The sequence below is a fragment of the Pithys albifrons genome, chromosome 3, assembly GCF_047495875.1.
Source record: "Pithys albifrons albifrons isolate INPA30051 chromosome 3, PitAlb_v1, whole genome shotgun sequence".
Lineage (NCBI taxonomy): Eukaryota > Metazoa > Chordata > Aves > Passeriformes > Thamnophilidae > Pithys > Pithys albifrons.
Window position 1 is genome coordinate 96,247,919 of NC_092460.1, and position 26,526 is coordinate 96,274,444.

The 26,526-nt window shown below is 42.1% G+C and overlaps 1 protein-coding gene across 4 annotated transcripts in view; it reads left to right on the forward strand.

The window, feature by feature from the left end:
- Positions 1 to 26,526, forward strand: part of USP6NL (USP6 N-terminal like) — a 122,725-nt gene that overhangs the window by 38,782 nt on the left and 57,417 nt on the right. For 3 of the 4 annotated variants that reach the window (XM_071552825.1, XM_071552826.1, XM_071552822.1), the window contains 2 exons: positions 17,596 to 17,669; positions 20,060 to 20,142. In XM_071552825.1, the coding sequence (XP_071408926.1) occupies positions 17,596 to 17,669; positions 20,060 to 20,142 (157 nt within the window). Of the gene's footprint in view, positions 1 to 10,033; positions 10,206 to 17,595; positions 17,670 to 20,059; positions 20,143 to 26,526 lie in introns of those variants that run through there. The other variant, XM_071552823.1, reaches the window with a different exon arrangement.

The window sequence follows — 26,526 nt, forward strand, 5'->3', positions numbered from 1 at the left end:
GGCTGTTTGTGATAGTGCTTTAATCGAGAGAGAACTTCCCCAGGGTGTGCAGCTGACTCATTTCTCACAGAAACCTGTCAATACTGTGTCTGACGTGGCCTCAATGTTACCCTGGGATTAAATTGTGCCTCAGGTACAGAGTACTCTCTGTTGCTTTTCTTTTTCTACGTTTTTATGGCACCCGTTATCACAATAATGTGAACTGTTTGTTCCTGTTGCCAATTTTTAGGTTTCATGTGCTCTTCCCAAACGGTGGGTGTTGGCAAATAAAGAGTATGTGTGAGTAATTTATAGTGTTCGATGGTTACGCCCCTGGATTGTTGTATGCCAGGGAAAGTGAGGTAGGGAAGGAGAAAACAGCGAGCAGAATTTCTGCACTAAGGATAGTAAAGTTTCCACTGATGACTAACACAGCCCAAAAGCTGTTGTCTTGCCTGTGGATTATAGTAAAAATTATAATTGAAAATTATTTTCTCCCAGCCTTAAGGGAGGCTGAGAGTTATTTGTAAATTCTCTCAAAAATTTACTTTTGTAAAATTGTTGTGGTTAAATGAATCAGTTTTAGAAAACTCTAAAACAGGAGAAATATTTGGTAATTTTCACTCACATTCAGACTTATGCATTGACAGATGACAACTGTACTGCTGAAGGGGGGGGAGTTGATGAAAGGCTTTTCATTAAGGCTGAATCCCCTGGAATAATAACTCCCAATCCTTCCAAAATGCCCTAACTGAAGCAAAATTTATGTTCATCCTCTCCATTTCCGATGCTATTGCTAGACCTTTTGGGAAAACCTTTGCAGAGATGATGCCTTGGTTTTCCTGCATTACAGTTCCTCGTTTCAAGGAGATGCTTTGGCTTTGTTTGTAGTAACGTCAGAAATGCAAAGCTGGGATTTTACTGTGTACTGAAGAAATGTCTTCAGTGGTAAGAGGGAACCACAGTTCATAACCAGTATGTGTTTTTCCCTTCCAAATCATAGAATCATAGAATCAGTTGGGTTGGAAAAGACCTCCGAGATCATCAAGTCCAACCCTTGGTCCAACTCCAGTCCCTTTACCAGATCATGGCACTCAGTGCCACGGCCAATCTCAGTTTAAAAACCTCCAGGGATGGTGAATCCACCCCCTCTCTGGGCAGCCCATTCCAATGCCTGATTACTCTCTCTCTGCAAAGATTGGAAAGAATTTTTTTCTGCTCTGCAACTTCAATTTCCCCTGGCAGAGCTTGAGCCCGTGCCTCGTCCTATTGCTGAGTGCCTGGGAGAAGAGACCAAGCCCCACCTGGCTAGAACTTCCTTTCAGGGAGTTCTAGAGAGTGCTGAGATCACCTCTGAGCCTCCTCTTCTCCAGGCTGAACACCCCCAGCTCCCTCAGCCTCTCCCTATGGGACTTGTGCTCCAGTCCCTTCACCAACCACCAGTCATGTTGGGTTTAACTTCACAGATGAAAATTTCAGGCTTAAATTTACTGAACTTTCACGTGAAATCAGTGAATTTCAGACTGGTTGTTACACCTCATGGGAAGGTTTCCTTTCTGACGCTGTGGCTACATCTCCAAGACAAAAGGAGGTTTTAAAAGCAATTTAGGCATGCCAAGAGTTGTGACCTACAAGTTCCCTGTCTGCCGCTGCTGGTTGTGGTTCGAGCTCAAAGCTGTTCTCTTGTGAAGAGTCGAGTTCTGGTGTTTGGTTGATGCCCGGGTAACCAGCCAGCCCTGCTGCTCCTGAGCTGTCCAGGCTGCGCAAACGAGAACTCGAGCCCTCCCCGCAGGGCTGAATATCCAGATTGCTGTGTCCGGGCACCTGCAGACGGTGGGTGTGTCTACCGAGCACAGCCGTGCTGCTCCCCCGCTCTCCATGCTCGTGGCTGCCCTTGGGGAGGGTTCTGCAGGGAGTCTGCTTTTCCCGGGATACAGGATGCTGTCTGCCAGATGCAGCCCCACAGCCTCAACCAAGTCTTGACTCTTCCTCTGGATTTCGGTTCTGTGAGGGTTATGAAATTTGCAGAGGTTGAGAGTGATCTTGTTTGATTGAAATAGGTTGTTAGGTTGAACTGAAAGCCACAAAAGGATTTATTTGTGTATTATACTAGAGGTAATCCCTTGTAACTTGGAATAGGTGTGGCCAAAGTACTACATCAGTGTCTGCTTGAGATGAAGTGAGACATTTTCTGTGGACTGAGTTCAAAAGTGCTTTTTAGCCATTTCAGGTAGTTTTCTGCTGAGATTGGAGAGCCTGTGACAAATGGTCAGATTTTTCTGGGTTATGGCTGGTTTGGCTTTGTTTGTTTTTTTTCCTAAACAGAGAGTAGTGGTTACAGAGTGGATCTTCATTAGTAGGTTCAGTGCATTATTGACTTCAGCATTGACAAATAAATGGATTTTTTTGCTTGATGCCTGTACATGTGCCTTAGACTAGAATTAACCTCGTTGTTTGTCTTGCAACATAAAACATGTTAAGGTGTTTGCAGTGTATGTTTGTAGATATTCATTTTGCATCAGTACTAAAATAAAAGTTCTGATTTTGAGAGAAATATTGAAAACTTGATGGTGGGTTTGTGTTACTGATGTACCTCAGTGTTTATCTTCCTCTAAACCAGTAAAAAAAAGTTTTAGTGATATGTCTGTTAATGCACTGATTACTAAAGTAATTGTTTCCTTGCACCAGTAGAATAAATTAATAATTGTTGTCTTAAGTGAGCACCGGATATTTGTAGAACATTTTCCGAGTATCGAAAGAAGGAGCCAAATGGTACTTCTCCCTATGATCTCTTACTTGAAGGAGCCTTACAACAACAACCTCTTGGAACATTCTGTTCTGATCAACCTGTGTTATCCTTTAAAATCAGCTTTGCAGACAACTTCCTTTTCAGTTTTGTTTTGTGGTTCTATGTTACTACGGCTTTATGCCTGCCTCTCACATGCCTGGTACTGGTGTCTCAAGTTGTCTGTGCTTAAATGCCAGACTGCCCTAAAGTGTAGGGATGGATTAAATCTAAAAGCTAATTTGATGTTATGTTTAGCAAAAACCCATTGAACTAAAGGTGGTGGGTATAACCCAGGCAGAAGGTTTATGTTACTGGTGCAGCATTCTGTGGACAAACAGCCACAAAGGTTGAGGGATTGACCTTGGTTTTGTTTTTTTTCTTGTTCCCTTTAAATTGTTCTAACCAAACTCTGAAGTTATTTTATATTGGTAAAGGTTTTAGCTGATGCAAACTAGATGAAGGCAAACAAATTAGTACTGGTATTGCTAATTACCAGTACGAGTGAAACCTGATTGGGATTTGGTGGGTATGGCATTGGGATTTACTTCAGCCCCTCTGCTGTGCTGTCCTTTTGCTTGAGGCTGGGACCCAGACACAGGACAGCCTTGGAGGCCCTAATTCCTGCTTTGCAAGGGAAGTGCCATGGCTGTTTACTCTGTTTTGTTTACCAGCCCTCAGTCAGTGAAACCGAAAACAACAGAACCTTCTTCTCTGTCACCGACTTCCTTTTCTCATAGCAAGGATGAAGAAACTTGCCCGGTTTGTGCTGTCGCTCAACAAACTTGTTTACCCTTCATCTGGTTGTCTCTTACTCTTTCAGCCCTTGCTATAACTGCTTCATAAACATAAAAAACATGCATGGATGACACTTAAGATGATTTCAAATGTTCAGAGGGGATTTCAGTATTTTTCCCCTCTTCCAAATGTCATTTTAGTTTTTAATTAAGTGAATGACAGATACCAGAAGTAGCTGATTGCTCAGGCTTTTCAGAGCAGCTCCATGCTGTGTGGACATGACTGATAACTCCAAGCAGGCAGGTATCTCAATTTGCCTTGATGTCTTTCTGTGGACTTAGTGAAACTTATCCTGGTCACCAAGAGAAGGTTTAGTGTCATGGGAGCTTCTTGGTGCCTTTCGGACTGTTCATAGGATTTGCTTAGAGGATCCTATTTGTGCTTTGGGTATTACTGCAGTTAAAATGTTTATCTGCTTGAAGATGAATAACTCAGAGAGTCATTGAAGATCAGTTAACAGTGAACAGAGCTGTGACGTGCAACTCAGTTTTTTTTTCATTAAATGCTTTACATACATTAAGATTATAATTAAAGTTGAATAGAGAAGGGCCTTGCAGCTCCTCTGACCAGTACTGTGACTTCTGATGGTTCCTTCAGTGCATCAGTAGATGGAGGGATGCCCCAGATCCACACTCCATGGAATGCACCACCACAGCCTACCCAGCAGACTGTGGTAACTGGTGTAACTTGCTTTTGCTGGAATAAAGCAACAAACTCTTTTTCATCCTGCCAGAATTGTAGCAATAGTTAAGATTTTGTTTTTCCTGTTGTGTGTTGAGGTGAAACTGAGCTTAAAGCATGAAAATAAATGCTGAGGTCCTGCCATGCAGAGGCTGTGCCCAGGTAGGCAGAGCAGGGGCACTCAAGCTGAAGTGTGGTCAGAGGCTGCGGGCTGGTTTTCTCATAACTTTTGGGGAAGGACCAGTTCCTGTACACTTGATGCTCCTCTTCCTGAAGGAAGAAATTTAAGAGACTCGCAGTACATGTGCAGCTGGTGAGTAAAAGCTGGTGCTGTCAGTGACTGCTCATCCGCTGCTTGTTTGCAAACACTTCCTTTTCCGTCTCAGGGAAGGGTCAGCGCAGTTTGGGAGCGTCTCTGACCGAGCCCCAGCGTGGGCTCCGCGTTGGGCAATGGCTGTGGGCAATGGGCGGGTCGGGGGAGCCGCTTCTCCTTCCCCAGGATGCTGTGCAAGTTCTGCTCCTGCCCCCTTGAGTCAGTGCTGCTGTTTCTCTGAGCTGGCTTGGAGCTCTTTGGTCTTATTAAGTGGTAGAACAGCATCTATTACAAAAACAAACCCTCCTTTTCTTCCTGTTGTAATCAGTTAAATTGGCTGTGTAATTAAATGATGAGCTGGACTGTGGGTATGTGAGTGTATTCAAAGGTTGGCTGTGTAGAGGAGCAAGCCTCTGTATTTTAGCCAGTAAAATGATACCAACAGAGATGAAATTTTGTCAAGTAGGGAACTTTTGTAACTTCTCTAGCCCTACAGAAGAAATAGAGCAGCTTCCTCAGTAATGAAACCCCCCTTTTAAAAACTTCTCCCAGAGCCTGTATGAGTATTGTTTTGGTGATGCTTTATGACTTCACATCATTAATACTGAATTTTAAAACATAATTATTGTTTCCTTCATTAATTTTGACTAATGCTGAGATAAAATGATTAATCAGGAGACTTAACATAATTAGTGCAGTGTGGCAACTGACTACTTAAATATGTCTGTTAATGTGGGAAGCACAGCTCTTGTTATGAAATGTTCTGCTTTGTGTCAGGATCTAAAATATTAGAACCATTTTACTCTTTAAATTGATACTGCAAATCTTAGTGCTGAGGAAATATTCACATTCTATCACTAATGAAGATGTTCAAAACAGGAAATCTGAAATTATGTCTAAAATAATGTCAGAATTTCAGAGAATTTTTTTAGTGCTCTTTTGATTTATGTTGCTGGGGAAAAATGATTTTTGTATGTCATCCTGATGTATGACATTGGGAAGACGAAGAGGAAATTTATTGCAGAGAATGGTTGTGTTCGATCTTGCTGAAAAATTTTGCCTGTTTGTTTAGTAGCCTGTCATGGTTAAAAGAAGTATGAGCAGAGTCATTGTGCAGAAGGGATATTTTAGTTTTCAAAAGCCTCTGGGAACTGCAGACATCATATACTTTTAAAGTACAAGGGATCAAAAAAATGGTATTTTCAGCTAAATTTGCTTATTAAGTCATAACCAGTACCTGAAAATGTGCTCATCTGAAAGGATGACTTCACTTATATTAGGTTGAGGGTAAAATTCCTGTAGTATTTCTATTTTTTTTATCTGTCTGTACTGCATCTGAGGTCAAGTGTCTGATCTTACCATATAATGCAGCAGCTGATTTGTGGCATATTTTATTAAGACATTAATTATAAAGTCTAGTGCTGGGAAAGGTCACGGATTTCGTGGGCAGTGTGGGAGTAATGCTCATGGGCTGTAGATGGAACAGATTATATGTTTCAGTGAGATCAGTTCTGGCCACAGCAGGAATTCCAGGAAATTTAATCTTTAGTGGAAGACCATAAAATGATTTCCATGTAGTAGAAAACCTCATGTGTTTTTCCACGAAGGCTGTGCCTCTGTCGTTCTGTCGCTGCTGGGTGGTGACAAGGCTGGCTGTGTCTCCTGAACAGTGGGATGCAGATCTGCTCCCATCCCCACTGGAGCTGTTTGGAGGGCTGGCATTATTGTTTGTGTCTCCTGAAAGATGAAATGTGTAGGTGAGTGACCACTTCATGGTGGCCACAATGCTACTCTTTCACAGCAGTGAGGGAGGAGAAAAACAGTAATGAACTAATGGAAAGGCCAGATGCCAACTACACCCTTGGGACGAGGAGAACAAAGGATGATTTAAGACATTAGGGAGTTGTCGCACGAGTCAGACCAGTCTTTACATACTGGCAGGCTCCAAATTATAGCCAGCCCAAGTTCTTACACTGAAGTCTATGAAGAGCTGCCATAAATGTTTTGGGTTGTGTTGACAGAGTGCTGGGCAGGAGGGTGGGTTGTGTATTGGTTTTGTGCTCCATTTCTTTCAAGAAAGGACCATTGTTCAAACTTGTGCTTACTCTTTTCAGTGTAGGTTGTTGCAAATGACAATTATAGTTCTGCTTTTGCAACTGATTATGTTAACCTTCAGCAAATTAATTATCGTCTGGTTCATGACTGCACACACACCACTTTGGAAAGTGGAATTACAGTAGAACCCTGCCAGATCTTGTCACTCCACTTTGTAACCTGTGTGGTAACATTCATAAGGCTCAGTGGTGAGGTGATGACATGAGCATTCCAACTGCAGCTTCCAGCTCGTTAGTTGTAGGCAGAGCTGATGGAGATGATTCAATTTTGTTTATGTGAAAAACATAGAAAAACAAATTGCAAATTAAGACTAAGTAAACAGCCAAGTTGTATTTTACTAGATTATGTTCTGTTATTTTGGTGGTTTATTCTGAGTTTTGTTCTTTCAGTGCTCTATTAACTAACATGTATCAGTAAGGCTCTGTTACTAAAATTAAAGCGATAGACATATTGCAGGAACTGATTAATATTGTTAGAATTCCTCCAAGTCCTTCAGTCAATTGCTGCTTAAAAGCGAGATAGGTTGGGTGGTTGATTTAAATCTCTGCAATATATAGACAACTAAATTCTCATTCTATGTTTTGACATAGGTTTCTCCTGTGGAATGTTGCTTACCAGGGCTGGCCTGGTTTCCCTGCTTTTGCTTTGAGTCCTTTGGGGACCACTTTAAAATTGCTGCAAAAGAGTTTTCAGTAGGAGTTAATTCTACTAATTTCCAAAGTGACCATTTTCCACTGGTGACTGTGCAGCGTCTCACGGGGGATGTTGCAAACTGCAAGTATTCTGTCATAGTGATACTTGATTTTTCAGTAAGATGAGAGCACAGTCATCTTCAGGGGGGTTAAATCTTTACTTTCATGTCTTTCACTCATTACTCCTCATGCTGTAAAACTACAGTAGGGTCTACTCTGAAGAAATGCTGATGAAGGGGGATAGGAGGCTTATGGGCTTGGGTTTTTTGGTGCAGAGCATAGTGTTGTAATATATTGATTTTACAAACAGCTTTACCTTTTACCTTTGTTCAAAATTCGGAATAGGGAAAAAATTAAGGCAAAATCTTTGCTCTGTGTAAGTCTACTTTAAAACATCCACAAAAATAGATATGCTAAACTTGAGAGAGAGAATTATCAGTGTATATAGCTCTAGTATAGCTAGCATGAATATATATATACATTACTGCTACATACATACACACATATATATATATGTATGTATGTATGTAGCAGTAATGTGGCTTGTTGCAGCCTGGGAGTGGTGTGTAATAGAAGAGCACCAGTGACATTAAAAAGCAAGTTGTTTCCAAGTGATAAAGGTGGATCTGTGAGAGAGTTAACCTGGAGCAAGTGCTTGTGTGTGAGTTCTTTTCATCCTCACCACAAATACGCTCTCAGGTAAAAAACTAGAAAGCAGTTGGTTTTACAAAACCAGTTGAGTAGTTCCATCACGACCAAAGTGGTATTGCAAGAGGATTCCTGCTGTGTGCATATGGATGTCAGCAGTTAAGAAAGGGCTACTTTTGAGGGAAATGTGCCTGGTGTTGGAGATGACCCTGACTTGGTCTCATACTGAGACTAGAGACTGAACACCTGGGTTTGGGTGGGATCCAAGAGCAGTAATCAGTGGCAAAGACAAAGGAGCTGCTGCATTTCCAGCCTCACTGCTCAGCTGGGCAATATGAGGAGGAAGGTTAAAACAATTGAAGGAACTTTTTTTTTTTCAGTCTCTGGGGTATAAAGAACAGTCTGACACACTTGATCAGATCTCTGTCGTGTTCCTGGCATTTTAACACTTCTCAGGGCACAGGAAAAAACCACAGAATGGCTGAGGCTGGAAGAGACCTCTGGAATGCATCTGGTCCAACCCCACCACTCACACAGAACCATGGAATGGATTGGGTTGGAAAAGACCTCCGAGATCATCAAGTCCAACCCTTGGTCCAACTCCAGTCTGTTTACCAGATCATGGCACTCAGTGCCATGGCCAATCTCAGTTTATGAACCTCCAGGGATGGTGAATCCACTCCCTCTCTGGGCAGCCCATTCCAATGCCTGATTACTCTCTCTGCAAAGATCTTTTTTTCTGCTCTCCAACTTCAATTTCCCCTGGCAGAACTTGAGCCCATCGTGCCCCCTTGTCCTATTGCTGAGTGCCTGGGAGAAGAGACCATCAGGTACCCTTCAGGTAGTTATAGACAGTGATGAGGTCACCTCTGAGCCTCCTCTTCTCCAGGCTAGACACCCCCAGCTCCCTCAGCCTCTCACCACAGGACTTGTGCTCCAGTCCCTTCACCATCCTTGTTGCTCTTCTCTGGACCCACTCCAGCACCTCAGTTCCCTGAACTGCCTCACCAATGCAGAGCACAGGGGAAGGGTCACTTCCCTCATCCTGCTGACTGTGCTATTTTTGATCCAGGCCAGGATACCATTGGCCTTCTTGGCCACCTGGGCACACTGTTGGCTCATGCTGAGCTTCAGGACTGCACAGAGCTGGTTTCCCAGGGGCGGGTCCAGATGGCTTGCGAGCATCTCCAAGGATGGAGGCTCTGTGGCATCCTAGGGTAACCTGTGTCAGTCTCACTGATCATCTTTCACTTGGCTTTGCAAAATCCACACGTGTCTCCCAGCTCGGTCTGGTAGTGTGTGTGACCTGACTTACTTGGGTTAAGAAATGGAATTGGTTGACTCCTGGCTGGAGGCATCAAACAGCAGCTGAGGGTCGGTGTGAGAGACATGAGTGAGGGCTGAAGTCTGTGCTGGACAATGGCTTAGTGTGTGTGGCCTGCAGTATTTGGCATGGACATCTGTTTTTCAGGTTTTGAGAATGCAGATGAATTCTACCAATTTTAAATCTTGAATTTTTGCTCTTTTATCAACAAAAATGTCCTTGTCAACTTCTGCCCTCGTAGGTATTTCAGGTCCCCAAGATATCCTGAACAACAAAGGAGTTTGGAACAGAAAATACGTCAGATCTCCATTCTGTCAAATCTTCATTCTGTCAAATAGTTACAGAAATCGAAACTGTATTTTACAGTTACTCAATTTCTTGGTTTCTTAAGTAATAAGCCAGAAATAGGGTACTCCAAGCTCCATTTCTAGTAAGTCCTTTCAGTAAGATGCTTTCCTTGCAGCACTGAGTAAATACCAATAAGAATTCTGCCCCAAGAGTGTAACAGTGATGTTGTCACAGGAGCCGCAGCCTCTGAGGCTGTTTGTTCAAATCCTTTTGTTTATTATGAGCAGGAATGCGGGGCTGGGGTGGGGAACACCAGCGTGGTGCCTGCCTGACACTTCCAGTAACAAATGGCAGCTTTGTTTGAGGATCTGCGGCTGTAGAAGGGCTGCCTCTGGAAAGAGAGGCACGTGTCAAGTGGTTCAGTTGTGTGGAGCAAATGCTGCAAGCGGAGGAGGAGACCTTTCCTCTGGTCATTTTTGATAAACTAATTTAGAATATGGTCTAGAAACAAACAGATTTACTTCATGAAGACTAAAACAGAGTTCTGCAAGGACTGGGAAGATGATGACAATCTAAAGACTGGTAAAGTGTTGTTTTATTTTGTGCTGTTTTACTTTTATCCCATTTCAAATTAGTAATAGCTGAATGTTAATTACCGAATACGACTAAGATAAGTGTGTTTAATGGTGGAAGAAATGTAACTCAGTTAACTTATGAAGTATGTATTTCTGAGGAAGTGTTATATAAATGGATTGCTTTTCTAACTAGTTCACTTTGTGTTAAAGGCTCTTCTCTCCTTTAAAAGTTCTCTCTGCATAAAGGGGAAAAAAAAGTATATTGATGCTTAATCCCTTTTGTTCAGAGCAGGTTTAACATCCATGTGCAGGTATTTACCAAGATTTTTGCTTTTGAACATCGTGTACCCACAACAAAATACTATCCAGTGTACGTCATGGCTTTTATTTCGTTGTTTATGGGAATGGACTGGAAGGAAAATAAACAGGCTGAGTCTTTAAGGGACTTTCTGATACGACCAGAGACTTTGTTTATTGCTCTGATATGTGCCTTGAATGTGTAGATGTGTAGCAGCTGGTGGTAGTGCCTGCAGACAGAAATTTGTGCCAGTGCAGCTCTTTGTGCACTGGAATGTGTAATGTGCAAACAAGCAAGAATTGGAGTAAAGTAATGGAAAACGAATTTGCATGTTTCAAGTCTTTTGGGCTTTTCAGAGTGCTCTGCAGTTGAAGAGACAGTGATGGTAGGTCAAAGAACACAGAAGGGAGGAATCTCTTTTCAGAATTTGGGGTAAGGTTGCATGGGATGCTGTTAGTATATCGGCCTTCAGCCAAATGGAAAGAGGCAGTACTTTTGGGGGGGGCTGGTCCACAGGGGCTGAACATGAGCTGGCATGTGCCCAAGTGGCCAAGAAGGCCCAGTGGCATCCTGGCTTGTACCAGCATTAGTGTGGCCAGCAGGACCAGGGCTGTGACCATCTCCCTGTACTTGGACCTGGTGAGGCCACACCTCGGATCTTGGTTCAGTTTTGTGCCACTCGCTTCAACAAAGGTGCTGGAGCGTGTCCAGAGAAGGGCCACGGAGCTGGGGAAGGGTCTGGAGCTCAAGTGTGATGAGGAGCAGCTGACAGGAGGTTGTAGGTGAGTGTGGGTCAGTCTTTTCTCCCAGGTAACAAGTGACAAGATTAAATGACCCGAGTTTGCATCAGAGGAGGTTCAAATTGGATGTTAGGAAAAATTTGTTCACAGAAAGGGTCATCGAGCCCTGGCACAGGCTGCCCAGGGCAGTGGTGGGGTCACCATCCCTGGAGGGATTTAAAGATCTGTACATGTGGCACCTGGGGACAGGGTTTAGTGGTGAGCTTGGGAGTGCGGGGTTAATAGTTCGACTTGATGATCTTAGAAGTCTTTTCCAACCTAAACAAATCTGTAATTCTTCTTAAATTTATGGCACATCTATAAGAGGCAACTTTTGCTGTTCCAGGTGCACAAGCACTGCGATGTACCTTGTACCTCCTGCTCCTCCAGGACACACAAGGAGCTCGCTGAGGCTCTGGCAGTTCTCATTCTGTGTTACCTTGATGAGGAAGTTGGTGCTTGGCTGTTGAGACCTTTTCCAGATGAGGTACTGTCAGGCCATTTTTTAGGCTGATTCAGAAAGTGTGTCACTACTGAGTTTGAGTAACCCTGAGACCATTCCTGTACATTGATGCTTTTGCAGTGACTGCGAGGCACATGCTCAGTGGATTGCACACGGAGACCACTTGAGAAAAGTTGTGCCTGACTGGTTTGCAAGCTGTAGTTGAACAGGATTATAATTTATGCAGAATTAGGCAGAGTTCAAACTACAGGTGCTCAGTAAATCTTGTCAAGCAGCAGCTTTTCTTCTTGTGGGAAAGATGAGTGTTTTACTGTCCCCTGGCCCTTCCTCCCTGTCAGGCTGTGATGAAACCCACGTGTAACTGTGGGTTCTTTGTGTAACTCACCCCTGCCCAGGAGCAGCTGAGCTGCTGCCAGGCTGTCACAGGCTGTTCAGCTCCTCCTTGGCTGCTGGAAACACAGGGAGTAGTGCTGCCACTTCTCTGCTTCTCTGTTCTGGAGAACTGAGTTAGTACAGAGACTACAAGAAAAATCCTGTATTTATCTTAGTGATTTAAATGAAATACAAATATACATTGTTGCCAAACCTCTTTTTTCCTTTTTTTTACCTTATTTCCCAGCATAAAAAGATGTATTTTAAGTGCATTATTGGGGCACCTTGGATTAGGGTTCCCTGGTGTCTGTAGCTGCCATTCCTCCTGTGGAACAGAAGGGAGAACATGGCACAAAGGCAAGACTAAGACAGGATTGTTTCTCGTTTTTCAGTTCCATCAGGTCTGTCACTCTGTTCTTGCAGACATTCATATCCTGGAAAAGGTTTACTAATAGTCAGAATTTAATTTTTGTATGTATTTGTAGGCCACAACCTTGTTTTTTCTTTACTAGTGTTTATTTTGACTTGGATCTGTTGTGTTTTACTGTTAGATGTGTCACTTATGGCACTTGGTCCATTCTAGTCAGTCTTGCATGTACTGTGGAGCATAAAGTTACATATTTTTGCTTGCATTATATCTGTGAATATTATTAGCTCCTTGCTTAAGTTTACTGCATTTACCTTTTTTCCCATAGCATTGGAAGAATATGGAATTCTGGAAAAGGAAGCTGTTCTACTCAATATTCCTCACAAGCTGCGAGATAGTTAAAATTGCAGCTGCTCAGTAGAAACTGGGAGTTCTCAGTTTTTTGGTTTATGTAAGAAGCCTGTTTATTGATAGTCAGTTTTAGGAATTTATTTTAATTTAGCATTTCCCCCCCCCACACACGTTTTTACATCAACTGAACTGGACAGTCTTTTTGAATTTTTTAAAATCTTCACTTTAAAAATGTGGAGATTTATTTTAAATGAGATTGTGATGCACACAGAGACCATCTAATGGTGATTAGCAGGGTAACACCCACAATGCATCTGTGAATTTGTTCCTGTGGAATAATGCTGGCCATCTCCAGGTCAGTTATTTCCTTTCAGAAAAGAAATACTGAAACTAATGAGAATTGTGTCCTTGTGTAGGACTGGGTTAATTTTTTGCCTGTGCCACCTCCATACCATCTTCGCTTTCCCTTCCTGAAGAAATTGTCTTTTTCAATTCTTTGATAATTGATGAGGTCAGGAGAGACTCTTTAGAGTGATGAAGGAAGGAAGCTGGTACTGATGCTGGGAGTGCTTTCACTCTGTAGGGAGGAGGCATCCAGGGGTGGCTCCTTCAGCAGGCCTGACTTTTGAGCAGTTTCAAGTCAGGGAGCTGCAAAGTAAAACCACTTCTAGTGCCATCCTTCAGTATCCTTTGGGAAGTTTGTATCTGGCAGTTTACTGGTCATCTCAGCAGCACTGCAAGGAAAACAGTCTGATTTTCAAGTGCAGCAGAGAAGCACTGTCTGGGTATGGTGTCAGTCCCTCTTCAGGTCATGCAGATTGGAGTTTTCTGTTTGATTTTTTTTCTGACGATGCTTCGGTTCCTTGGCATGCTGTTTTCATTTAATTTCTTACACATTTGTGATATTTGTAAATAGAGCAAACAGATCAGTGTGTCAGAGCGATGAGGGGAAGAGACTCTAATGGAGAGTCTCCCAATCCACATAGGTTCTCTGAACCTGACAAGTTGAGGCCTGGCTAAACCACTACATATGGGTGTCAGACAAACAGGTCATAAAATTTTGTTCCTGGCTTTTCTTTCTAGGATTTACCTTTTCAAGAGCTTCCTTTGTGCCATCTCCCTTCTTACAGGGAGTCACATGGAAAAGATGAGTGCTAATAGTACAAATGACTCCTGGGGAGATTTAGGACACAAGAAAAAATTTTAACAATGCGAACAGCCAGTCATTGGAATAATCTCCCCAGGGAAGTGGTGAATTCCCCAACACTGCACAATTTAAGGTTCAGCTGAACAGGGTACTGGGCCATCTTGTCTAGACTGTGCTTTTGCCAGGAAAGGTTGGACCAGAGAATCCTTGAGGTCCCTTCCAACCTGGCCTTCTGTGATTGCTGCTGGGCAGGGTTTTAACCACACTGCTTGTACCTTGTAAGCCTGATTGATTTCTGGGGGGGGCTTAAATGTGCTGTTCAGCTTGCCATCATTGGCAGATTTTATCATCTGGTCATTGATAATATATTTCCCCAGTTTTTAATTCAAATCAGTTCTCCATACTAGTTAATTGACTATATGTTAATGTCAACCTCATCTGAGATTGTATTATTTCATGTATAATGTGTTGATCATCTGTCATGCTAACTTTTAATTAGAAAAGTTAATCATACTTGTGTCATGTCTTTAACTGCTTTCACTGAGATAACACCCATTGAATAAAACTGATAAGACTTTAGAACACCAGTGATTTGTCTTCAGTTCTGTAGGGATGCATTTTTGTGCCTAGGAACGTATTTCACAAAGAATTTTCCTTGTTCCCATATTTAGCCTTTACTTTATCTGGAATCATAGTGTAATTTCTAACCTGGAGATAGTGAAATATTTCCTCTTGTGAGAAAAATAACGTTTAATGCTTATCTCTGAAATTATAACCTCATGTCCTCATCTCAAACTGTTCTCTGAGTTTTCAGAATGGATGGATTAATGAAACATTGAACCATCTCAGTGCAGCTGGAAGGTTAAGATGATTCTGGCAGAAAGCAAAGAGGATTACTTTAAAGGCAATGAATATGATAATTTCCACACTAAATGTAATTGAATTGTTATGAGGCACAGAACATGCCAAACTTTGATTCACACATTGTTTATGCAGAGGAAGGGAAGGGAAGCCATGGCCATGTTTTCAACATAAATTGGGAACTTGGTTTCTGGTGCAAATACTGTTTTGCATTCTTTTAAGCAAAGATTTAAACTTTTTTGCAAATTATGCCACTTATTCAATTTGTGTTACTGGAGAGCTGTGCATGTCCCTTTAGTAAATTTTATAATAAATTTATAATCTATTTTAAATAATCCTATAATGTACCAACTGTTATATATTACAATATTGGCTATTTATTATTCAGCCATACTCTTTCTCAAATCTATCTCTCTTTTACTTGGAAATTAGGGACAGGATGTTTTCCTCATGCCTTAAAGCTCAGCAGCAGGTGCACTTCACACAAGGAAGCTTTTCCCACACATCTGTCCATTGGAGAAGTGAAGGGTTGCTCAGCACTTGAATTCCCTGAAGGAACGTCAGCTTCCTAAGCAAGTTTAAAGTTTACTTTTTAAAACACCATAATTGGTCTTCTATAAAGACTTTCTGCAAGCACAGATCTGTCTCAGAAAGCAGAATTTAATTTTGGTTGTGGTTACTTTAGCTCCTTGCTTTGAAAGTCGTACAAAGATTCATCTACTGCTTCTTGTCAGTGCTGATTTTGTAGCTTTAGTAGTTGTTAGTTTAATAGACACACTGTGTCAACTAATAAAGGATAAGAACCAGTTTGTTATAATTGTGTCGGGGGTGATGTGGAGTTCAGTGTGTGCCCTGGGTGGGGACAGGGCTGGGGAGGGCTCTGGAGGGCTGGGGTTGGTGTGGAGAAGCTGGGTCTGGTCAGAGCTCACGTGGACAGCTGGGGTAATTTAGTCCTGCAATGACTGCAAGGATGCATCAGAGGAAAACCAACTTGAAACCAAACTACTTTGTGTCTTACACTCCTCTTTTTAAGTTCAGGGATAAAGGTGGATCCAGCACCTGAAGGAGCAGGAGGAACTGCCCTGTTTGGACACATGAAAGTCTGAGCAATATGAATTGATTCTACTCCCCCTTGTCTTACAGGGAGGAAGTTCTTTGTCAGTGTTGTGGCTCAGAGATGTAAAGCTTCCACATACAGCAGAGGGAATTATTAATTAGTATTTTTTCCTCCCCCAAATAATTGTATAAATATGTGTGTGCTGGTTCTGATGCACACTGGAAAAAATGACAGAGCTTTTATGTCCTCACTACTAAATGGAAGTAATTATGGTTGGCAAATGATGGTGGCAAGCAGAAGGGAGCCAGAATGAGGGTAAGGAGGTGTAACTCATGGGGACCATAAATCAAAGCCTTAAACAATCAGTCAGACTATCCCTTGGGGGGGAGCATGGGACAAGCATTGCTGTTGCCTGAATGCTGGTGTTTGTGTCTGTGATGGGTCACACGGAGGGTCTCTCTCCATTCCCCCAGAGAAACTTGGTGTGAAAACAAGCAGAAACCATGCTCAGTCTCTATAATAGATGGCTTAGAAGGTACCTTGCACAAATTCTTGTCTAAATGTTGGGAAATATGTAGGTAAACTTTATTAAAGAAACTGGGTTTGAACAAATAATTGTGTTCATGTCCTTTGATAGAAAACTGGAATATTCAGGCTGCTTTTCTATTTCATGTCCCAGATGGTTGGTACATACAATTCCTGAAGTTCATTATGTTGCCATGAACTAGATAGTGAAAACACATGCTTGGATTTATTTTTATAACAGGATGTGCTTGAAAAATATTTCAAACCTTTCTAAAGCTTTGCTTTATCTAAAGTTCACTGGTTTTTAATAACTGAAACAAATCAACTCTTGAATCTTTCACAAACTTATTAATTAAAGCTGATTTGCCTCATTGGTTTGACATAATCACATTGGGGACATCAAAGTAAGTTCTGTTTCTGGATGTTCAAAGCAGTCACTCTTCCTTTTCCTTTCTTGGTGCTCTCTTTGTGTTCCTGTCCATGTTCCAGAGATGGTTTCTGCTCAGGGAGCAGAACTCAGCAAAACTTTTACTGCACTAATGCAGTCAGTGCTGCCTCTGCAGTGTCCTGATGTCCAGTGCTTCCCCACACATCGTTTTTGCTTGCCTGTCAACCTTCCTGTTGTCATGTCCTTGTGCTTATTCCAGCTCTGGGTTGCCCAAGTTGCAGTTTGGACACTCTGACAACTCCTTCTCTGTTTTCCGAGAAATAAGTTGGAGGCAATTTCTCAGATTAAGCTGTGCAGTGTTTCTTGAGTATTTCAATACCTCTCTACAAATCCTGTAAATACTTCACACTCTTGTTTTAAGCCAGTAGTGCATGTTTCAGAGCTCTTTGACTGTGAGAATGTTTGTGGGATTGTCAACTAATAGTGTTTACTATTTTCTGCAATGTGTTTGAGTGGGTTGTGAAGAATCATTATTTTACTGTATTTAATATCTGCTTTGGTGGAAAATCAGGATCATTCTAAACTTGACAATTAAGATACCATCTGATAACTGTATTTTACTCTGAACAATGTTCAAGACATGCACCAAGGTCATATTTTGCTTGATACAATAATGTTGGCGTTTCTCCATCCAAGCGGTCTCCCAGAACTTGATTTTCCAAGTGTTGAGCTGCAGTTCTTTGTTCACAAGGGAGAAAATCTGAGCAGTGTTATTTTAATTCCCTACAGGTGCAGATGCTGAGCAGGATGCTGCTATCAAACTTGCCCAAGAACGAGCAGAGATAGTTGCCAAGTATGACAGAGTAAGTGAACTTGTTAATAATTTTAAAGACATTTTATAATTAATCTTAGTAATATGTCTGTTTTATAAAATGAATCATGGTTCCAGCCAGCAAATGCTGTAATACTAATCTGATGGTTTCATGATACACTGGCCTCTGCGTGAATTAAATTCTCCCTCCCCAAGGGATATTCTGAATAATTTTTCAGGTTCATGGCAAGGTGCTCTGGGGCTATTTAAGGGAGTGTATTGTGTTACAAGTAATGAAAGTGGGGCGTTTGAGGTTGCTCTGAATATCTATGAGGTCAAAAGGACTCTTGTTTCTTTAATTTTTGGTTATGATAATAGAAACATTTAAATCATTACAGGCAAAGTAAAAGATGAGTGAGCTGCATTGTTAGGTTCTTGTGGGGAATGGAAGAAATGCCCTGGTCATATTCTGTTATTCCTTGAACCAGCTGGCAAGTAAAAGGCTGACACAGAGTGTGCCCAGAATGCCCACCCTGTGTTCAGGTGTTTTTGTAACAGCTGAGGACTTTAAAAGTGTTGGAGTACTGAGCAACAGAGCAAGCACAAAAGTTGTTTGTAGAGTTCATGAAACCCTTTCCATGCCAGACTTACTGATGGTTTGCACAGTGAGGAGGTGAGTGAGTGGCTGTGGTTGTTTGAATAAGGAAAACATGCTCGTATGTGGCAGGTTGACCCTGACTGACAGTGGGTGCCCACCAAGCTGCTCTGTCACTGCTGGGCAAGGGAGAGAAGGTGTAATGAAAGGTTTGTGGGCTGGGATAAGGGCAGGGAGAAGTGCTTCACCAGCAGACCTGGTGTGAGGAAATGGGCTTAATTTGTTACCAATCAAATATGAGTAGGATAATAAGAAAATAAAAATTAAATCTTAAAACATTTTTCTCCCCACCCTTCTCTTCTTTATGGCCTTAACTTCATGCACAGCTTTCTCTGCATCTTCAACCCCAGCAGTGCAGGATAAGTAGGGAATGGGGGCAGTGGTCAGTTAGTCACATGTTATTTCTGTGGCTCCTTCCTCCTTGGAGATTGACTCCTCACACTCTTCCCTTTCTCTAGTGTGGGGTCCCTCCCACAGGATGCCATTCTCCATTCAGGGTGGGTCCTTCCTATGGGCTGCAGTTCTTCATGAGCTGCTCCATTGTGGGTTCCTTCCTCAGGGTGCAGTTTTTCAGGAACAAGGTGCACCAGTGTGGGTCCCCCACAAGGTCATGAGTCCTGCCAGCAAACCTGCTCAGCGTGGGCTTCTCTCTCCATGGAGGCACAGAATCCTGCCAGGAGCCTGCTCCCCTGTGGGCTTCTCTCTCTGTGGAGGCACAGGGTCCTGCCAGGAGCCTGCTCCAGTGTGGGCTTCCCACAGTGGGTGTACAGCCTCCTTCAAGCATCCCCCTGCTCCTGAGTGGGATCCTCCATGGGCTGCAGGGGGACATCCTTCCTTACCATGGTCTGCACCTCAGGCTGCAGGGGAATCTCTGCTCTGGTGCCTGGAGCAACTCCTGCCCGTCCTTGGCTGACCTGGGTGTCTGCAGGGATGTTTCTCTTGCGTATTCTCACTCCTCTCTCTGGCTGCGTTTGCTGTTGTGCAGTTTCTTCCCTCCCCTCTCAGCTCTGTTATCCCAGAGACACTGTTGCTGATGGGCCCAGCCTTGGCAGTGCCAGGTCCATCCTGGAGTGGGCTGGCATTGGCTCTGTTGGACTTCAGGGAAGTTCCCAGTGGCTTCTCACAGAAACCACCCCTGTAGCCCCTGCTACCGAAACATGGCCATGCAAACCCAATACACTCTGGGTTCTGAGTGGTGGCCTCTCTTCATACCCAGTAACCTGTGCAGAGCCCACACCAGGGGTAGACAGAGCTGAAATACCCTTAAATTTCTGCCAGCCTTAAGGAGATTGGCAGTTGGAGGAAGAGAGAGGGTCATGACTGAACACTTCATTGAGAGAACACTCAGTGCTGCATTCTGTCTGTGGGCACCAGCTCAGGGCTCTCTGCAGGATGTGCTGTTGAAGGTGATTGTTCCGGAAAGATGGACTTTGGACCTTAAATGAGTAAAGGCCCTCTGTGAGGACCTTGATGGACTGGTGTGGAGTTTAACAGGTGTGGATTTATTACAAGTCTGTGGTTGAAATCACTGGCTGAAATGTATTCTGTGCACAGCAGTGACCAAAGGAGATTTTCTGTGATGCAAATCATGTTCACGGGGGCTGGGAGAGGTGTGCTGCTCTCCTTTTTCTTCTTGGCTGGCCAGTTTAGGGCTAGTATTCTCCTCCCCTCCTCTAACCTACTACCAGCAAAGGTTATGCTTTGAATGTCTGAATGTTGTCTTATGTGTCGTGGTTTATTGTGTCATAAAACATCATTTGGCTTTTTATTTTGTCCTTTCCCTTCAGGGCCGTGAGGGTGCACAGATTGAACCCTGGGAAGATGCCGACTACCGTCTTTACAAAGTCACAGACAGATTTGGATTTCTACAGTAAGTAGCAAGCTTGTAAAGAAAGTAAGATTAAGTTTGCTACTTATTACTATTTATGCTTTTTATTGTATTGCCTATTTGGTGTAAGTACTGTTACGCCTTTGAATAGATCTTCTGGAAACTGCTGTGTAAGTGTTCCTGCTGGATCACCTTTCTCTGTGCTTTTCAATTCAGTTCCTTTCTGTTTATTTATTTCTGTAACTTGATCCTGCATAGGGATGAAATGCTTTAAAATATTTTATTTCAAATGAAAATTGGTAGTCTACAAAAAAGATTTCAAGCTGAATTGCAGTTGTGAATAACTTAGTTGGTATGAACAAGCTTGAAGTTCTTGGAAAGATAAATAAAAATTTTTTTAAAATGATTTTTTAAAAATTTTTTAAAGGTTCCAGCACGTTATGGTTACTTAGTTGTCATACATGAGCAAGTGTGTATCCCAGTCCCTGAAAAATTAATACCATTTGACCTCATATAATTAATAACCTTGCTGAAATCACTGCTGATTTGGGACCTAATGTTGAATCTTAATCAAGTCAGAAAATGGCAGAATCCAGATCCAGTTCCCCTATAGGTGCCTTCTTTGTAAGGTAAACTCTGTCTTTTTGGCAAATAAAGGATAAGAGTATTAAATTGTATTAGGATTTGTGGTTGGCAGATGTAAATATCCAGCTTATAGAAACTGAACACAAACTGACTTGTTACTTTTGATAATATCAGGATTCTCTGGTGTTCTTGTTGTTTGGCATTTTTCTTTGAATACATGAAATTCAGTTGAAATACAGAAAATCAGTGATAAGAGAAAAACTTAGTAATAATTCTGTAATTTGTAGTACTGGGGAGGGGTGTATGTATGTTTTGGTTCTGGGGGGATTTTTTCCCCCCTCCCTTCCTTCCCTTTTGCAATGTCATTGGTTTTCTAAGCTGTCAGTTAAAAAGTCATCTTTACCTGCAGACTGCTTAGCTTCCCTGGGTCAGTCAGTTTGGTGCATGGCATCCAAACAGTTCTGCTTTACACAGAGAGGTCCTTGTGCTGGTAACCACAGCTGCAGCACCACGTGCCTGGTGTAGCTCCATTTTCAGTGGAGAAGGGATGTCAGAGTTATTTCTTGTGCCAAAGTAATGCAAACTGCTTTTGAATTCTCCACTGCCTTCGGTGTCCTTATGAACTCCCGGACCTTTCCTGGAACTTGGATTCCTGTGTGTTGGGCATGGAAGATTGTTACTCTAGTCCTTTCCAGCTGCTGCTGCAGTTCAGTTTTCAGGAGTCTTGCTCTGATGCCACGGCATGTTTGGGATGCAGTTTAGCACATCAACATGTCCCAGTGACTGTACTCTGTCCCAGGGCACCCTCAGATCCCACTGCAGCCATTCCTGGGGTGTGCCAGGGAGGATGGACCTTTGTCATTAGCCCAGACCTCCTCCTTGGCTACATCTTTACTCACCAGTGCTGAACTAATTTTCTATGTAGTCAGCTTCAGGGGATGAAAACTGTAAGATTATGTTTGGAGACTGCACAGGCCAACAGTGTATGCAGATAATCTCTTCACTAATTGTGTCTATTTATAGCTTGTCCATGTCTTGTTACAAGGCAGATTTCACCTGAGATTGCTCTCAAGGCTGTTTTATGATTCTTTTAAGACAAATTCATTGCAAATGATGTTCTTATGTTTCTGAGAAATAAAATCTCTCCTAATAGAAGAAGTACAATTAGGATAACTGTATAAACTGTCTTGCCCTGAAAAGACAATTCTTATTGCACTGTACATTTTAACTGTGGCCTGGGTTCATCAGTGCTGCCATCCTGAGCCTGTGCAACCTGCTGTGTCTGAGCCTGCTCTGTGGGAATTTGAAGTTAAGCAGAATGTACCCAAAGCCTCAAATGAGTATCATCCTTGAGAGCCCTAATTCCCTGCAGCCTCTCAGGGGTTTACAGTGTACCCACAGCAAACAGGCCAATGCACATTGAAAACTGAAAATCTGGGGGCAGCACCAAAATTACTGTTGTGCTCCAGTCAGAGTCAACAGTGATGTGCAATCTTGTTTATATTGACATCTTAAAATACTAAGTAGCTGGAAAAATGTCTTTTGTATCAGAAGGCTGCTGAGTGTGAGAAACGTGATGGGAGATTAGGGCTTGTTTTCTCAGGTACAATAGGCTTTTATTACTATCAGTAGTTTTCTCTTTTTTCTTGGCTGTGTCATGTTTGCAGCTTTCTTGGGCTCTGAGAAGGGGCTTTCAAAGTTCTGTTGATTGTTGATAAGGCAGGAAAGATAATTTTGTGGGAACGAAGCTCTCAGGCTGCCTGTGTAACTTGCCACCTGGTAGAAGATGGGAGAACATAAAGATTAGAGACTTGTAAACAATAGTTTTGGTCTAGACCTGCAGTTTTTCTTGTGCCCCAGTGCCCCTAGTTGTGTGTTACACTGGGAATTTGTATACTTGGGGAACCTGAAGACACACTTCAGTTGTCTTCCTGCCATGCTCAGGTGTTTTTAAGAGAACAAAGAGGCAGAGGGAAGGTGCCTTTTTATTTAATAGTGGAGAAATTGAATTGTGATTGGAAACTGATATGACAGTTTCCTTCACATGAAATATCTCCCTCTAAGGCTAAGCTTTTAAGACCCACAGTTGATGCATTTGGTACCTCTGGTCAATTCCAAGTGTAGTGTTTATTGTTTACAATAGTTAGAATCACCTTTACCCAGCACTGTCTTAAACTTTTAGTAGCTGCTGCCCTAAGGACACAATTTAATTTGTTTGCTGCAGTACTTTATTTTGAAGTTCTGCAAATGAATGTGGATGCTCTATTAAAAAGAAGTTGGTGTGGACGCGTTATTAAGGTAACTATTGAAAGCAAAATTAAAAGAATAGCTGAGTTAATATCTAATGAATTTAGGGAGGAGGAAAGTTCAGTGAGAAGTACTGAAGCATTATAAAAATGAGACTTGTTTGAAATGAATAAAGGGGAAGTTTTAGAGGGAAGTTGGATGTGAGAAGGTTTCCAACAAACCTAAGCTGTGAAATAACCTGTGGGAAGCCAAAGGGTTCTGTCTCTTGAGATGTTTAAGACCTGATTACAAAACAAAATGCACTTATGGGGAGTTTGGTTAGTGAGACTGACTAAATTGCAGCAGCTACTGTACTGAAAACACAATTTGTACATGAGAGGCTTGCAGGAACCATAAAGAATGAAAATCTCATTATTGGCTAAAATGTAGACAATTTTGCCTTACCAATTACTGTAGTTGCAAGGCTGTGGTGGGCCATGGCTTATTTAAGCCACGTGGTTTGTGGCAGACTGGTCTCAACTTGGGGATTTTTAACATAGTTTATTGCCAAAGAACACAACTTCTGATTGCTGATTTGGGTACTGGGGGCACACACATTCCAAAATATTAAACTTCAACAGACACCTGCAGGAAACAGCTGTCTCCCCTCTGCCTCCAGGACACAGCTCCATTGCTTTGTGTTGTGGGTTCCCCTTGGATCACCTCAGTTCCTTTGCTGAGGCTCAGGCAGTGCAGGAGGTCCTGCATGTGAGGCTTCTTTCTGCTGCTCCTGGTTTCATCTGCTGTTCCTTGTGTCTTATGTTTTGTTCTGCCCCAATGTGGGTCTCCCATGGACTGCAGTCTCCTTGGAGATGCCTTCCCTCATCCCAGCATGGTGTGTTTCCCTCTGGGAATAGGCTATGGTCACATTCCCACCATCTTCCACTTCTCTCTTCTGTCTCTCCAATGAGTATTGCTCCTCTTTATTAATATAGGCTTGTTTCTATCAAGTACTATTTGTCTTCCTCACTGTCACCTGCTGCACATGAGTAGTGCCCATTAAAACTTTACTCTTCACTTACACAGTATTTTTCTGGGAGAATCCCATGTCAGGGAGCTCATCTTGTCATGGCCACACATCCTGAGAGATCAGCCAAGAATGTTTTATACAGGTGTACTGTGGTTACCCAGAAACCTAAAAATATTAAACCAAACAAACAGCAACACACCTTCCCAGCAAAGCTGCATGCATGGTCCTTGTTCAGTACAATTTATTTTCCAGGAAAAACCCCGCTGCATTCCTGATTTCACAGAGTAATGCGGGAATGCTGAGCAGCAGGGTTGATGTGAGAAGTGCCATTCAGTTTCAAAAGGAACATTTTTTCCTCTGGGAAGTCCAGCACCAGTGTCTGTATGTACAGTCTGCCAGGGCTGTGATAAGATCAGATATTCTCTTCTCAGAAGTGCAGGAGATGGAGAGTTTTTGCTGTACCTGTAGTTGTTGGAAGTCCAGCAGACCATCTCAGGGGAGTTTCTAGGGCTCAGATAAGCCTTAGTTTGAAATACATGACTTTTGCAATCAAGTATTTTAGGAATGGGAGAAATGCTTGAGATCTCTTCACAGACAGTGATAACAGAAACTGTTTTATCTGGTTTTGGAAATGAAAAAGGCAGATTATGTTTGGTTTTCATAAAACATAAGAGGTTTTTAGGTTTTTTCCTTTTTTCCCCCCTTTTCTTGAATATGTTGTGTCTTTTTGGTCAATGCTACGCCTTTTTTTTTTTCCTATTTAGTCAGAAGTTGCCCAAAGTGCCCCCAGACCAGCCCCTAAACACCTTACACCCCACAAAAATGCAGTTCCTTTCTGTCCTGTCTCAAAACCTGGCTACATTTTAAAGTAAATGTTCTTGTATTTTCACTGTGGACTGTTCTGTCATGGGCAGTTTGCCTTGTGGGTAGTTCTGTTTGCAGTTTTTCTGGCAGCAGTCACTGATAAGGGAGCAACTTCAGGGAAAAGAACCCAAAGGAGTTTCTGAATGTCTTGAAGCTCAGAGCTGGCATTCCAATAATGTAGTGGGATCTGAGATTTGACCCTTCCCCCTCCTTAAATTCTTTAGTTGATTTGTTACTGTTTTGAGATGGTTACAAAAGCTGCTAAAATAAATGTTATTCCTTGGGCGTGGACAAATTCCCTACTATGACTGGGAACATTTTCAAAGGAGTTCTTTTTCTTTAAGTTGACAATTTAAATAATATCTATATTATTTTTTGTCTATTTAGAAGTGACAATTATATGAATAATTTTTATAGTTTAAAAATTACTAAAGGTCTTAAAGCAGCAAAAGAAAGCAAGAAATTCAAATGACAGCAAATATTTTGTAAATGATAAGAATTTAAGCCTTAATTAAAGGTTGTTGAAGTCAATATTTATAGATTTATTTTTTTGTGAATATATCCTTGTATTTATTTTTTGTGAAAAGGAGAAAATAACTATTCCTTCCCCGTGATCCCTGCCCCAGATGCTCAGGTTGAATGAGCTGAACTTTGTGATTCCAAAGTAGGGGAGAAGTTGAAAACAGCATTTTGCAGCTCTAAAGGCCAAGACCAGTTTAAAGAGCTGATCCTCTCTGGGGCCTTTGGACACCAGGCCAGAAGTCAGAGAGCAGGATGAGGCAAACAGCCTCAGTGTCTCCCTGGGGTGGCACAGAAAGCTAAAATTAGAGCAAATCCAAACAGCCCAGAGGCATCTCCCTGTACTTGGGTCACCACATCGATATGCCCCGTGCTCTGCCAGGCTCTGGGGAGCTCTGCCCTGAGTCTGCAAGGGGTGCAGCAACATTCCTGCTTGAGGAACAAACACCAGCTGAGTTCACCTCTTTGGTACCTGTTGGAGCTGGTGATTTCAGTCCTTCATCAGAAGGTCACCAAGCAAAAGTATTAAAAAAAAACTAAAATAAGTCCTGCATCTTTAATTTTTAGCTAACAACTAGGATTTATATTATCTAGTCTCTTATGAGAAGTATTTTGTGTATAATCTCAATGATTCTTTTGTGTTTCTGTCTCTGCGCATCACCTGGATGTGAGGGAAATGTTTTCCTTCATAAGAAAACTTTTCAAGACCACAGTCTTGCTTTTCTAAGTAAAATGAAAATAACATTGTTTTTTGGAATTTGGGACAGGTACAGCTCAAGGCCAAATTTTATTACTCCTCATTGGAAAACAGAAATTCTGAGTCAAATATGCTGACTAATGTATTGTGGAAATTGTTAGAAGTGTCCAGATCTCAGTAGATACAAAGTAGAAATAGCAGAAGAAACTGCAGTTTATTTACTGCGACTTCTCAAGAACTTTTTTCTTTCCACTATTCACTGATGAATGCCAATGATGGAATTGTCCTGGTAAGTTTTGCTAATGAGCTGTGAAAATCATAAGCAGCCATGATATCATTCCAAACATTTCAAAATTAGTTTTATTTCTCCAGCCTGTACGATTGGTGTTCTTTTCAGGCCTGGTCTGTGTTAACTTGTATTAATATTGGTTATTGCTACAAGAATTATTGCCATGTTTTGTGATCTCACTTGGGTGGTTCAGTTTAAACATTTTTTCCTTTTATC